The sequence below is a fragment of the Lepidochelys kempii genome, chromosome 11, assembly GCF_965140265.1.
Source record: "Lepidochelys kempii isolate rLepKem1 chromosome 11, rLepKem1.hap2, whole genome shotgun sequence".
Taxonomy (NCBI): Eukaryota; Metazoa; Chordata; order Testudines; family Cheloniidae; genus Lepidochelys; species Lepidochelys kempii.
In genome coordinates this window covers 51759987-51776197 of record NC_133266.1, presented here as the reverse complement: position 1 = coordinate 51776197, position 16211 = coordinate 51759987, and the positions used below count along the sequence as shown (strand labels likewise).

The following is a 16211-nucleotide window of genomic DNA, read 5'->3' as shown; positions in this document are numbered from 1 at the left end:
AACATTTAAAAAGGTAAATATACTTCTCTTCCAAACGCAGTACATTTGGGCGACTGGCCTATATCATCCAAAATCAAAGACAGTTCCTTAGCTTCAACTTCTTGGTCTGGTGTTTTTGGCAGTTTCACAGAAACAAGCTGGAACGAGTCTGGTCAAATAAAGACTTTGGTCAGTAAAATAATTTTGTGCATGATGTTATAGTACATATATGTGTTCAAAAGGCGAGTATGTGGGTGCACCTGTTGTCCTCAATATAAAATCCACACTAGCTCCTTCAGTGTTGTTTTGAATGCATGCTTAAAGATGCATACTTAAGGATGAAGTCCTAACACCTTTATGTTATATTTTTGTCTCAGATGTTTCTGTGCCAAACTCCAACACAGACAGATGAGCTCTAGATTTTTCCATAGTGGTTTCCTGTGTAACATAAAGCAGAAACCAAACCAAATTACATAGATTTGTTCTTCCTCTGAAGTGGCATTCATAGGAGTATCATACAAGTCAAGTCATATATCTATTTTCTCAGGCTTTGAATAGTTGAATTTATGCCAATACTAGAACTGGTCAGTTTTTTCCCCCCATCATCATGTTTTTTTCAATTGGAAAATGCTCATTTGTTGAAACTGAAACTTTTTGCAGAAACAGAGCAGAACCTGGGTCTTCCATATCCCAGGCGAGTTGCTACTGGCTATGCGGGCATGACAATTTTTGAAAAGTTTAGATTTTGTTCTGATGCAAAACGAAAACAAATACGGAAACTCTAAGTTTTCCACAAAACAAAGTTCTTGTTTTCCTGCCAGCCTCAACTGATACTGGTTATTGTAGTGATGTAGCTTTTAAATATGGTAACATGACCTCAGGATACACTTAGAAGTTTAAATATAGGTCAAGAGACTCAAATAATTATGTCTATAATACATAACATTAGGTATGTATAGCACAACTGTTTGGAAGTTAAGATTAAGCTTTGATACAATCAAAATCCAAAAAGTGAAAATACTAAATTGCACATTACCGTTTTGTATCTTGTTGAAACTATAGTAATTGTTAGATGTACAGCAATGGATATTTTACCTATTTAAAGGACACTTTCAAGATATCTTTACAAAAATCACTTTCCTACAATATGTGGTTTACTAATAAGGCTGTAGATTATTAAGAGTGAAAATGTACCCAGATTAATTCACTCTCCACCTTCTGTACTGTTGGTACACTTTTTACATTTCATTCAGCACAGACAGTAAAACCAAACCAGATAGGTTCTGGTCAAGTGCACCAACACAGTATTGTTGTGTTTGGGGTCCATGTTATATCAATGGAAGGGTTAAATAAAACTTCTCATTTCCATGGGTTAATCAGACTTTGTAAATCTTTCTTTTGTCCCCCCAGAACAAAAATTACAAAACAATTTGGGGCCTCAACTAAGTTATCAGAGTCCCTTTAAACATTCAAGCATACTTAATATCACACTGCAACAAAGTACAAACTGAAGTTATTTATACTGTACCTAATGAATCTTCATTTTTCTTTGGAATTATAGTGAACACTGAATCCTCAGAACCAGCAAGCGTATAGAACGCAAAAAGTTTGTATCCAACAACAAAAGTCTGAAGAAAAAACCAACGAAGTAGTTATGAAATGTGAACGTCAAATTAGCTGGACAATTGTCAATTATTCTGAAGTTCTCGTACAGTCAGATAGTGAACAGTTTACAACCTAATCAGAGATTCTTTTTATCCTGGGCCTTGTTGCTCTTTAAAAAAAATGTTTGCTAAAAGCTTGTAGTTGATCATTCTCAATTTGAAGTCAAAAGAAAAAAAAAGCATGATTTTGATTGGTAACCCTATTACAGAACAAAAGGCTTATGTCAGTCTTGTTTAGCAGTATTTGTATATTGTTTACTGGGAAGGCTAAAGCTAACATCCTACCCTCTGCTACATGGTGGGGTGGAACAAAGATACACAGGGAGCCTATTCTTCCTCCACCCTCCAAGGCAGGACTTCTCCTCAGCTCAGGAGCAACAGGATAGAGCTGGCCGCCACAGCAGCTCACAGACTACATCTCCAAGGGGACACACTCAGCATCTAGTCTGACATCAATAACTGCAACACATGTGCTAAATGCTACCTTAAACACTCATTGTTCCTGCTCAGATGAGAGGCAAAGTACATCTCAGCACCCATCCCACAATACACATCTGTCTGCATCTTTTAACAGTTGCCCTTAGTCAAGCTTTAGTCCCAAGGCAGTTTATATGCCGTGGAACAGCAGCCCTCAAACTGTCATCCTTGGACCAGAGGTAGCTTGTAAAGCCCTTCTTGGCTACCCTCACAAATAAATATTCTGAGAAGTAAGCTGTGTGGGAATTGGAATACTGTGAGGAGAGGTGATTCATGAGAGAAGCCATCCCATACGAAGGTCTATAAAATGAAAAAATATGGTATAACTTCAATTACCTGAAAGTCGTCGTTCTCCCCCCACCCCCCTAGGTGAGGCAGGGAAAGACATGCAAACTGTCTTGGAAGCCAGATAGTCGAAGATAGAGAGAGGAGCTGCCTGAGTCAATCAACTAGCTAAAATAAGGAAGGGAGAACAGAAGAGCTACACTGAGCACAAAAATCAGATATCTTTGTGCGTATAACTCTTCCTCCCTCCTTTCTTCAGCCTACCAATCTTGGGAAAAAGTTTGGACAGCTTCTCTCCTAGGTGTCATCTTCACACAACTGTGCAGTAAGTCTCAAGCAACACGGAGGACCTTCTGATAACCATGGTTTTAGTGTACTGAATATTTAAGAAGGGACTGCATGCTTCATTAGCTAAGGGTCATCAAAAATGTCATTGCAGGCCCTAGCTAGGGGGCAGCAAATTTCTCCTGCCTTCAGTGAGAGGCCTGCTCAGGAACAAAATACAAACCATATTAACAAACACTGCTTTTGAAGCCAGGGTTTATGTTCATCTCCACTAAAAGCTTCAGAGAGCCTGAATTTGGCCCTGTGTGTTTTGTTCAGCCCCAGTATTCATTTAACTGATGGTCAACAGTGAACAACAACTCTGGAATCCATGAACAACTATGACAAAAACAGTTTTTTTTTTTTTTTTTTTTTTTTACATACTTTAATGAGAATTCCATCTGTGAAGTCCCAGAGTTTGATGGTGCCATCTAGAGAGCAAGAATACAGCTGGAAAGGAAAAATAAAATAAGTTATGAAAAGAACTCAAATAGCAAAGCAAAACACTAGGGTCAAGATTTTACACAAAATGAGATCCTCAAGTTGGGCTCTTAAATCCATACTTGGGCAACTAAGTGGCTGGATTTTTCAAAAGTGCTAAGCACCAAGTTCCAATTGACGTCTAACAAAATACACATACTGCTATTCTACTTTGATGTACACACTTTTGAGATATGCAGTTTGAGACCACGTGTGTTCCTATTTCGTATCTGAACATCACATTAAAGTTACCTAGCATGTGAATGCTAATATACATTTACAGTGCATGTGCAAAGATAACAGACGCACAGACCTTTGGGAAATAGATTCAGTCCCCTTCTACAAGTCGGCCCAGACTTTATGCACAGCAACAGAAAAAGCCAAACAGAAGCAGCTCAGAACCACCTCAATTTTTCTTCTTCAAATACATATTCTAACTCAAAGTTAAAGCTGAAAATTTAAGTATTCCCCACTTGTTTCTCCCAACCCTCACAAGATAAAAATCTCATACTTAGAGGATGCACAGGCAAAACTTAATGATGCCATCAGCTGAATAACTGTGTACTCTCAAATTTATCATTTGATTGCTACAGATAGTATAGTAGGAAGGAAAGGTCAGAATTAGCTCAAATATTTAAGGTGTTGTTGCTAATGCAAATATATTCTTCCATGTTTTGAAAGAGATCATACACACTCAACAGCAATGGTTCCCAAACTTTAACAACCTGTGAACCCCTTTCACTAAAATGTCACGAACCCCCTTCTAAAAATGAATATTTCCAGGGATTTTCTCCTTTATCTGTGTATAAATTATAAAAGCAGTGATCTTCGAAATATAAAATTTGTTTTTATGACATGCTTATTACACACTATTTATTATTATTATTAATGATTACAGTATTATTACATTATGAAAACAGCAACACTGTCTCAAGATCTCATTTTCGTAGCTTGTATCACTTTGAATAAGCGTGAAATAAGACAAGGCTCCTATGTTTCATCAAGGAGTATCAGATGTGAAACAGCATAAAGGTATTTAAGAAGCCAGCTCACAGAGTTCCTCCTACACAAGAATTCAGGTTTGCCTGGACTGCTCAGGACAATGCACCTTACAACAAAGCTTAAACTTGTTCTTCATAATAGTTTTGAAACCAATACTAGCTGCCGATTTCATTTTAAAAACAGCAAAAAATATCCACCTCCCTTTCCATTTCTTACAAGGAGTCTTGAAGTTTAAATCTCCTCAGTGATAGATATACTTGCTTTGATTTGCTTAGCTCTTGGAAGTTCAGGGGCTCCGTGCTGCTGGCCCTGTGCTGCCTGGGGTCCCTAGGGACAGCTCTGTCCACCATTAGGGAATAACCTCCTCCCCAAGAATGCCTTGTAAATGTTTCACAAACCCCAGTTTGGGAACCACTGCTCTACAGTTACAGAAGGTAGGTGTGTTCATATTGGGGAGAGGCATGTGTAATGAAGACAAAAGTTATTAGAGTTACCAATATTTATGCATAAGGGCATAATACAAACACTAGCTGAGATCAGGAATAAGTTTCTCCACAGTATAGCTGCACAGTTGGATTCACTGTAAGTGCTATGGGCCACTCATTCCTGTGCCAATGCAGAGCCTGACACTTGAGAGGTTGATTAGGAAATCCCTAAAGCCATGTACTGATTACCATACCCTCTGGGAAATGGCCGGGATTTAGCCATGCCTGCTCCTACTCCAGACATAACCCTGGCATATCTCCTACACCAGGGTATCCCTTATAGCTGCTTTGTGACTCTTTTCCCCATATAGCTGGCACAGAGCGGGCCACAAGGCACTGAGCAATCAGGTCCTACATGTCCTACTGCTGAAAAGCCTAGTATTGGCAATTGTCAAAGACAGACAAATACTAGATTAAAGGAACCATTGTTGGATTGTTCCAGTATAGCATTTTTTAAAGTGACCTGAGACACAAAATCTGTCCACCTCTACTTTTAGAAAAGCTTCCCACTCCGTAAATTAGACTAATCTGATGGTTTACAGCAACAAATTCATAAACTAATATGGGTAATTGCTATTTCAGTCTAAGTAAATAGAAGCTAATTCAGTAGTCGTTATAAGAAATAATTATTTCCAGCCTTCTCTCACTTTCCAGCCACGCCAAAAAACACATGATTGTGTACTGCCAAAGTCAAGTACCATTTCCTTAACTAAATTAGGAAAGAACCAAATGCCTAGCTGGACAGGACTCACAATTACAAAGATTTAACCAACCTGCATGTGGTTTTGGGGGTTAAGTTGAATTCCTGTCACCAGGTTTGTGTGACCCTGCAGGACGTGTACACATTCTTCTGTAGCTGTGCTGTACACTTTCACATAGTCTCCTGAGGCACATAAAAGGTACCTGAAAAGATGATGAAACAAAAAGTTAATATAATAGGGCAACTGAGAATTCTGGATAAAGATTTACACTTAATTTTTGTCAAGAGTAACAACTACTTTGAATCTACAAAGTACTAAACATGAAAAATTTAGGCCATCACCAAAGAGAGTACTCCATATTTAGAACTTTGTTTTCTCTTTGTACTTACTTCACCATTAAATGTAATGGAAGAACAAACAAGTATATCAGATGTTAACATGCAGTTACAAAGGCAGGAAAACTACTCATATATATTTTAGTTCTTGTTAAAGGTGCTGCTGGCTTAATCACCTTGAAAAATAAAGGCCTGTACAGATCAGCAGAACAGATAAAACATGCATGATGCTACTTACACCGCTCCAAACTACATACAAAATATCTCCCCCTTTGATAACATCAGTATCTGCTACATTTATAGGACTGTGCCTGGAAATGCTTGCTCTCACTCTTGGCCAAACAATAAAGATCAGCTAATTTTTTCCAAAACTCAAGTTCCAAAGGCTATGTCTACACTACCGCGGCAAGTCGACCTACGCTATGCAACTACAGCTATGTGAATAACGTAGCTGGAGTCAATGTACCTTAGATCGAGTTACCGCAGGGGGGGGTCAACGGGAGAAACTCTCCAGTCGACTTACCTTACTCTTCTCTTCGGGGGTAGAGTACAGGGATCGACTGGAGAGTGATCTGTCGTCGATTTGGCGGGTCTTCACTAGACCCGCTAAAACGACCGCCGGTGCATCGATCTCAGAGCGTCGATCTGGGCTGGAGTCTAGACCTGCCCTAAGACTCAAGCACTTTCTCAGCACTCCTATTTTATAGATTAAAAAATAAATAAATAAATAAAACCCCCAAAACAAAAATGAGAGTTTATGATAAGCATCGGAGGGAGGGCATCCTTAGGTTCCCTGTGAAACTTCAGCATACTGCAGCTAACCTACTCTCATGCTCCATGAATTTTCCTTTGACACTTCTCTGGTTCCTTAGTTATCTCCAGCTCCAATTCAAAATGGCTCTACTGTTGTTCAAAGCCATGCATGCCACTCTTCTGTTTATCTACTCTGTACACGCCTTCACGCCGCTCTTCACAGCTGCAGCAGACTATTTCACTTATGCTGTTCCATCCCTCACTTCTGAAACAATTCTCTTAAATCTCTCCTTAGCCCCCACAACCCTTTTTGTTTTTTTGCAGCCCAGAATATTAACAATTAAATGTTCACGTCACACAAAAAATAGTAAAATTAGCCAAACAGACAAGTTTAAAACAACACGTGCCTACATGTTTACGATTATGTTTTGATCTCCAGCCCTTGATTACTGGCAGCCAAAGGCAGCATACTCAACTAAGGAGGGTGGAGAGAAGAATGGTTCTGGAATGGAGTCCCACAACTACACTGCAAAATAGCTCTGCTTAAATATGGTTATGGACAAAACCTGTTATAACATGGTCTGTGTAGACACACAAAATAGGCTAGAGAACCCTGCTTTAGCATTTCCCTACCCCACAGTATATACCCTACTGTAGAAAAAATATAAAATTAAAAGTTAACTTTTAATCTGGTTAAGGAAATGTGCATGTTGTAAAGCAAGACTCTGACTAGCAAGTAGGACAGAAGGAATGGAGTATGGAGGATATCTGGTTTAAAGACTAAATTAATGAGATAAGGGAAAGTTTATAAAAAAAGCCCCTGATCAACAGGGGTGACAGCAAATGGTTTTAAATAGGACAGAAAGAATCTGTTTTACGAGGCAACATGGACCTCCACATACCAATGTTATCTTAAAAGTAAAGCCTATGTGAACCCAGGTGCAATGGAAAACCTGTTGGTCAGCAAGAAGGAGGGTAGAGATAGGGAGGATAGGCCTTGGGGATAAAAGGAAGTTGTAAATCTTATTTGGATTAAGGGAGAAGTATCTCAGATTGGTATTTAGCTGAAGTCAGTAATTGGCAATGACATCACTTGTTTGTCAAAGGGTATAAAAAGTATACTTTTAAAGGGTTCATTGCTAACACCTGCCTGACCACGTTGGAGCTGACTAATATGGACCTAAGCACCCTTGGGTTTAACCTGTTTGTCAGTATCTTGATCAAATACTTATAAACCAACTTCCACACAAACAAGAGGCTGCTCGGCAGCTCTCCAACACCACTTTCTACAAGCCATTACCCTCTGATTCCACTGAGAGTTACCAAAAGAAACTACAGCATTTGCTCAAGAAACTCCCTGAAAAAGCACAAGAACAAATCCGCACAGACACACCCCTGGAACCCTGACCTGGGGTATTCTATCTGCTACCCAAGATCCACAAACCTGGAAATCCTGGGCACCCCATCATCTTAGGCATTGGCACCCTGAGAGCAGGACTGTCTGGCTATGTAGACTCTCTCCTCTGGCCCTACACTCCCAGCACTCCCAGCTGTCTTCAAGACACCACTGACTTCCTGAGGAAACTACAATCCATCGGTGATCTTCCTTAAAACACCATCCTGGCCACTACGGATGTAGAAGCCCTCTACACCAACATTCCACACAAAGATGGACTACAAGCCGTCAGGAACACTATCCCCGATAATGTCACGGCAAACCTGGTGGCTGAACTTTGAGACTTTGTCCTCACCCACAACTATTTCACATTTGGGGACAATGTATACCTTCAAATCAGCAGCACTGCTATGGGTACCCGCATGGCCCCACAGTATGCCAACATTTTTATGGCTTCCTCAGCTCTCATCCCCTAATGCCCCTACTCTACTTGCGCTATATTGATGACATCATCATCATCTGGACCCATGGAAAAGAAGCCCTTGAGGAATTCCACCATGATTTCAACAATTTCCATTCCACCATCAACCTCAGCCTGGACCTGTCCACACAAGAAATCCACTTCCTGAACACTACAGTACTAATAAGCAATGGTCACATAACCACCACCCTATACGGGAAACCTACTAACCGCTATTCCTACCTACATGCCTCCAGCTTTCACCCAGACCACACCACACGATCCATTGTCTACAGCCAAGCTCTACGATACAACCGCATTTGCTACAACCCCTCAGACAGATAAACACCTACAAGATCTCTATCAAGCATTCTTACAACTACAATACCCACCTGCTGAAGTGAAGAAACAGACTGACAGAGCCAGAAGAGTACCCAGAAGTCACCTACTACAGGACAGGCCCAATAAAGAAAATAACAGAACGCCACTAGCCGTCACCTTCAACCCCCAACTAAAACCTCTCCAGCGCATTATCAAGGTTCTACAACCTATCCTGAAGGACGACCCATCACTCTCACAGATCCTGGGAGATATACCAGCCCTTGCCTACAGACAGCCCCCCAATCTGAAGCAAATACTCACCAGCAACCACACACCAGAACCACTAACCCAGGAACCTATCCTTGCAACAAAGCCTGTTGCCAACTGTGTCCACATATCTATTCAGGGGACACTATCATAGGGCCTAATCACATCAGCCACACTATCAGAGGCTCGTTCACCTGCACATCTACCAATGTGATATATGCCATCATGTGCCAGCAATGCCCTTCTGTCATGCACATTGGGCAAACTGGACAGTCTCTACGTAAAAGAATAAATGGACACAAATCAGATGTTAACATTCATAAACCAGTCGGAGAACATTTCAATCTCTCTGGTCACTCGATTTCTGATCTAAAAGTGACTATTCTTTAACAAAAAAACTTCAAAAACAGACTCCAACGAGAGACTGCTGAATTGGAATTAATTTGCAAATTGGATACAATTAACTTAGGCTTGAATAGAGACTGGGAGTGGTTGAGACATTATACAAAGTAAAACTATTTCCCTTTGTTTATTCCTCCCCCCCACTGTTCCTCAGACGTTCTTGTTAACTTCTGGAAATGGCCCACCTTGATTATCGCTTCAAAAGATTTTCTCTCCCCCCACCCCACTCTCCTGCTGGTAACAGCTCATCTCAAGTGATCACTCTCCTTACAATGTGTATGATAAACACCCATTTTTTCATGGTCTGTGTGTATATAAATCTCCTCACTGTATTTTCCACTTTATGCATCCGATGAAGTGAGCTGTAGCTCACGAAAGCTTATGCTCAAATAAATTTGTTAGTCTCTCAGGTGCCACAAGTACTCCTTTTCTTTTTGCGAATACAGACTAACACGGCTGCTACTCTGAAACCTGTAAAGGTTTTGTTACTGTTTGGATGTAGTAAATTGCTTATTATTTAGGATTTTGAAGCATGTTTAGAGCAACTGTATAAATATAACTCAGACTTTGGATTTAATAAAGGAATTTATGGTTAAGTTAGTATCATGACAACATCCTGCATAAATAATAATAATTTCAACACTTAGGTTAAAGCCTCATCTACACCATGGCTCATCTGCTCTGGAGAATTAACCTTTCGGTAATTCAAGCATCAATATTGACTGCAGGCAACTCACATGTTACAGCGTCCCCACATTCACTCCTATTTCACTTGCAGTTATCCTCACATCCAGATACAGAAATGCAAGTTAATTGCTCACTGTGGAAAAGTGGTGAGCGGAGTTGCTGAGGCACATGAGCTAGTCCATTACTGACTCTTGCCTACACAGCACTGCAGCCAGGTCTCAAAAGGCAAAAAGGATGTTTTTCCATTTTGTTAGCTCAGCTGAGTTTGCTTAAAATGACTTAAAAATTCTGGAAAAATGCAGGCCAAAAACTATTAAAAGACACACACCCTTTCTACCCCTCAGGAGGGGTCTTGTGATAGGACAACCTAGCATGGGCTAAGAACAAATAGTATTTACAGTTGTTCACAGCATGGCTAAGAAATGGCATAAAGCATACCTCCAAAATGTCTGCATGATGTATGGCATGGTCGGGGCTAACAGCATTATTTAATACACCAAAATTCTTCCATGTAGATAAAGCCTACAACTAATTATGCCAACACACTACTGGCTAGAAAAGTGTCCAATTTATCACTTTTTTGTATTGTGGATGGGCCAACCTGGATATAGAACTAAGATTGCAAAACAATTCTCTATTGTGTGTCAAAAACATTGTCCTGGCCACAATATCAACAAAAGTTACATTAGAAAATAGGCACTTTTCGTTGTGCAACTGGTCTCAAATATGGCAATAATTTTCTTTAATGCCCAGGCAAGAATAACAATATGGTATACAATTATTTGCCCACAACCACGTTTAAACATTTTTTTGTACCACAGACTAGGCCTGACTGACTTCAAATAGAGATATATTTAGTCTCCTCCATTGGCGATAAGCTAGCTGCAACCCACAAGAACCTTTTGGGGGATAGAATAAAAGGGAAAGCATCCTTAGTACTCAGATTCCATCCTTTGGGGGATTTAAAAAAACAACAAAGAGTATTAGGATAGCATGGTGGTGGTGACAGTCCAGGAGGAGGGGGGATCAGGGAGAACGAGCATGTCAGACAGCATTCTCACATTCTCTGTGTGGAAGGCCTGGTCTACAACTAAAACGGAGGTCAATCTAGTTACATTGCTCAGGGCTGTGAACAACTGTGAAACATAATTAGGTCAACCTAACCCTCACTGTAGATGCAGCTAGGTCAAAAGAATTCTTCCACTGACCTAGTTACCCTTTTGGAGAGGTGGATTACCTAAGCTGATGGAAAAGCTCCTTCCATTAATGCAGGAAGCGCCTATGCTACAGCAGCACAGCTGCAGTGCTGGAGCTGTGCCACTGTAATGTAGACAGACCCTTTGTCAAACATGAGTTAAAAAACAGACACAGTAACTTCTCACTTAAAGTCATCCCGGTTAACGCTGTTTTGTTGCTGATCAATTAGAGAACATGCTTGTTTAAAGTTACATAATGCTCCCTTATAACTTTTGGCAAACGCCTGCTTTGTCCACTGCTTGCAGAAAGAGCAGCCCATTGGAGATAGCTAGTGGGGGCTTGGAACCAGGGTGGACCAGCAGCCCCCATATCAACCCCCCAAAGTTCCCTGTGAGGTAGCACAGCCCCGCTGGGCAGTTCAGATGTCCCTCCCCCCACTGCTGTGTGCTGCTCCTGCCCTCTGCCTTGGTGCTGCTCCCGGGAGCTTCCTGCTTGCTTGAGGAGAAAAGAGGGGTGCTAATGTCACAGTGTTCCCCCTCCCCAATTCCTTTACCCCATTTCCAAGGGGGAGGGGGGAAAGGCAGGAGGGGAGGGACACAACAGGGCTGAGGGAACTTGCTGGCAGCAGATGCTGTCTCAACTTGCTTAGCTAGTTAAAAAGGCAATGTACTTAGAGTAGGGTCAGTCTACTTAAAGGGGCAATGCGCGTCTCTCTCTCTCTCTCACACACACACACACACACACACACAAGGTGTTTCTCTCTGTTTCTCTCTGCCATGGTGTCTCCCCTCCCTCCATTCCTGCTACCTTGCAGAGTGTGAGGCCACATTAACAACCTCAGCCAAGTGCTAGTTCATCATTTAGCAGTAACGCATTCCCTGGGAAATATTCCATCCTCTTCCACCCTGTCTTCACCACCTCAACCAAGCTTCACAATCATCGTTGCTGTGTACAGTATTAAATTGTTTAAGAAACTTATACTGTGTGTGTGTGTGTGTTATATATATACACACATATATGTCTTGTCTGGTGAAAAAAAAATTTCCCTGGAACCTAACCCACCCGTTTACATTAATTCTTGTGGGGAAACTGGATTTGCTTAACATTGTTTCGCTTAAAGTAGCATATTTCAGGAACATAACTACAACGTTAAGCGAGGAGTTACTGTACATTCAAACATGTTTCAGAGAAGCAGCCGTGTTAGTCTGTATTCGCAAAAAGAAAAGGAGTACTTGTGGCACCTCAGAGACTAACAAATTTATTTGAGCATAAGCTTTCGTGAGCTACAGCTCACTTCATCGGATGCATTCAGTGGAAAATACAGCGGAGAGATTTATATACAAAGAGAACATGAAACAATGGGTGTTACCATACACACTGTAACCAGAGTGATCACTTAAGGTGAGCTATTATCAGCAGGAGAGCGGGAGGGAGGGGGGAGAACTTTTTGTAGTGATAATCAAGGTGGGCCATTTCCAGCAGTAAACAGGAATGTCTGAGGAACAGTGGGGGGGAGAACAAACATGGGGAAATAGTTTTACTTTGTGTAATGACCCATCCACTCCCAGTCTCTATTCAAGCCTAAGTTAATTGTATCCAATTTGCAAATTAATTCCAATTCGGCAGTCTCTCGTTGGAGTCTGTTTTTGAAGTTTTTTTGTTGAAGGATAGTCCCTTTGAGATCAGAAATCAAGTGACCAGAGAGATTGAAATGTTCTCCAACTGGTTTTTGAATGTTATAATTCTTGACATCTGATTTGTGTCCATTTATTCTTTTACGTAGAGACTGTCCAATCTGACCAATGTACATGGCAGAGGAGCATTACTGGCACACGATGGCATATATCACATTGGTGGATGTGCAGGAGAACGAGCCTCTGATAGTGTGGCTGATGTGATCAGGCCCTATGATGTGATCAGGCCCTGAATAGATATGTGGACACAGTTGGCAACAGACTTTGTTGCAAGGATAGGTTCCTGGGTTAGTGGTTCCGGTGTGTGGTTGCTGGTGAGTATTTGCTTCAGGTTGGGGGGCTATCTGTCAGCAAGGACTGGCCTGTCTCCCAAGAGCTGAGAGAGTGATGGGTCGTCCTTCTGCATAGGTTGTAGATCCTTGATGATGCGCTGGAGAGGTTTTAGTTGGCGGCTGAAGGCGATGGCTAGTGGTGTCATCATGAATAGGTCGGAATATGAACAAGAGGTGCCACAAGTAATCCTTTTCTTTTTGTACTTTCAAAGTTATCCATGCACTATTTATGCACCAGTCATCCTAAGCCAAGTCAAGCCATGTACCAACAGACCACCTCCAGTTTTCCACCAGTGATGGAAGGATTTAATTACTTTTTACCCCCATCAGTCTAATGCTTTACCCTGATGTGCTATTTTGGAGTATCTTTCCCCACTACCTTTTACAAGTGCTTTGAAAGTCTCTGAATGCAGATACTAAACAAGAGCAAGTTACTGCTATATACCCCCTGCTATCCCTTCCCAGGGCCCCTATATTACTCCTACATCTCTTAGGCAGCCAAGCCATCTGCAGCCTTCCTAGTTCCTCCTCATCTTTCCCTTCCCACCACATGCGCTGAGGATAGAGAAGGTGACCAGCCGGTGGCTGAGTTGCCATCTGAGAAATTTCAGTATTTCAAAAATTGGCTTTATTCCCAACTAGTCTGAATCCCACGTTTTGGAAATTTCTCATGAATCAGAACTTGGCCCGCAAAACCCTGGCACGGCGGGTCTGCCCGGAGCTAAGGACCCCAGCCTGGCTCCCACCCCCGAGGCCCTGGGGTTTGGTGGCGGCTCCCCGGGCCCGACTCGCTGTCCCGAGTTGCGGGTTGCAGGAAGCGGCGGCGCCTCCCTCGGGCCGGTCGGGTTGCGCCCGGGGCCGGTCCGCGGCAGCGCTGGGCTGACAGAGCAGCAGGCTTCGCGCCCACAGCGCTGGTACCGCCCCGCCTGCAGCCGTTACACGCGCGGCTCCGCAAGGCCAGCGGGGCTCACCAACGGCTCCTGGGCCGCGTCGCGCCCCGCGGAGCGGGCTCCGTTGACCGTGGCGAAGAAGCTCCACGTTCCCCCCCGATCCGCCCCACTCACTTAGCATCGGCGGAGAACGCCGCCCTGGCGCCGCTCAACGTGCTGCCTCCGCAGCGCACCACGCGGAGCGGCTGCTGCGCCACCATCTTCCCGCTGCGAGACCTTCCACCTTCGACCTCTCACCCTTGCCCCGCCCCCAGCGAGCGTCGCCGCTCTGGCCGTGCGCTCCCCGGAACTCTCTCGTAGACGTTGCTCCATTGGCTCCCTGCCATCCTATCTATGGGCAAGGAAGGCCATTACGCCCGTTCCTTTCAAGCGCATTGCATAGCGTTTAGGGCACTTCCGCCCTTAGTTTACATGGGAACAGGAAACTCAGTGATCTTCGTGAGGTCACAGAGGAGCGCCGTCGGCTGGAGCGCACCGCGCTTCGCTCCTCCCCTTCCTGAGGGAGAATGAGAGGGGCAAGAAACTGTAGTGAACGCATGCGCAGAGCCTTTCTTGCTGTTCCCGCTGTCATTCCAAGCCGGACTCGGCGTTTCCGAGTGACGTCACTAATGCGCGACAGAATCAGGCTGCAGAGGCGAGGGGCGGGGCCTGGAGGCGGGGAAGTGGGGTGAGCACGCAGCTCGCGTCGGGACGCTGTCAGGGCCGGCAGCGAGAGCTTTGGCTGGTGCCCCGGCACGCCTGTTGCTGCGGGTCACGCGGCTCCGTTCCTATGGCAACTATGTGGCAGGCACCCCTCAGCCACATAGTTATACTGACCTAAGGCCCGGTGTAGACGGCGCTAGGCCAGAGGGCGTCCGGTGGACATGGCTCCCCCTCTTGGGGACGGGGCGTACCTCCTGTGCCATGGGAGAAGCTCTCCCAGCGTGGGTCGCATCCTCACTCGTCCTCTTGTGGCGCGGCTCCCGCACTGTGAGTGTAGACAAGCCCCTATGCAGGTCGCGTGTGTCTGCATTTCCTGTCCTTCGCCCAGGTGTTTGTGTTAACGGGGTGCTCGGAGAGGAATGCAGCCTTCCAACTGCGCTTGTGAATCTTAACATGATTGCAGCACATGACTGCTAGGCTGCAGGCCTTAATCAATTTTACCTTTTATCATGAAATACAAAAAAGAGGTCGTACAAAAACAACATGGCTAGGAAGGCATTGATTTAAAGAGCATTGCCTCTTACGCCCCCTCCCCGTCTCTTTTGAAGCTCTTCTTCAGCACAGCTAGCTTCTGTATTTTGATTAGGAAACAGAATTAAGAGCACTAGAAAAAGCTCTCCCTTCAGTTTTAAACAGTCTCCTCTTTAAAGAGAAGGGTAATGTGCTATGAAGTGTAATTCTCAGCCCATCCCAAGCCATTAAATTTCAAAGAGAGATGACACCTGATGTGGTTCCAGTGCATGTTTTGAGAGGTCTGGGTGACTGATCACAATGTGACTTTGAGTAATCCGTTCCAAAGCGGTATTATAATGTTAAAATAAATCTCAGCGATTGCAAAGTAATCTGCTTCCTTTACAGTTTCTACTCAAGCCTTAAAAAAAGTGTTCTTAGGTAGTTTAGTATCTGAAAAATACAGAATTTAAGTTGATGATGTTTAAAAACCTGTATACATTCTTGATGAGGCAACCAAGGACCAGAACAAAATTCTTTGTAATTGAAAGAGATTAAGTTGTAAAAAAGAAATATATATAAACACAAGACTAATGCAGCTGAGTATCTAAAACTTCATGAAATGCATAAACTTAATACAAAGAAGCCTTAAAGAGTATACTTATTCAAAAGCAAGCTGGTCGCAAAAAGTTACAAAATATTTTAGCCTTAATGCTAACAACATGGAAAGGCTAGTTTCTTAATTGACAGATGGATAATAAGTGTTTGGTCTCATGTTGTTTTCCCATAGAAATACCTTGCATTTATAAATAATTAATAATCCCTCTGACTTTAAAGGATTCTAATGTGCTTTATGAATATGGGAATG

At 43.0% G+C, this 16211-nt stretch overlaps 1 protein-coding gene across 3 annotated transcripts in view; it reads right to left on the bottom strand.

The window, feature by feature from the left end:
- The window catches only part of WDR75 (WD repeat domain 75), a 40674-nt gene extending 26086 nt beyond the window's left edge, over positions 1–14588 (bottom strand). For 2 of the 3 annotated variants that reach the window (XM_073306134.1, XM_073306135.1), the window contains exons 1-5: positions 14306–14588; positions 5470–5599; positions 3114–3179; positions 1508–1607; positions 24–148 (exon numbers count right to left, since the gene is read on the bottom strand). In XM_073306134.1, coding sequence (XP_073162235.1) covers positions 24–148; positions 1508–1607; positions 3114–3179; positions 5470–5599; positions 14306–14391 — 507 coding nt within the window. In that variant the 5' untranslated portion in view covers positions 14392–14588. The other variant, XM_073306136.1, reaches the window with a different exon arrangement.
- Positions 14589–16211: the final 1623 nt, after the last annotated feature.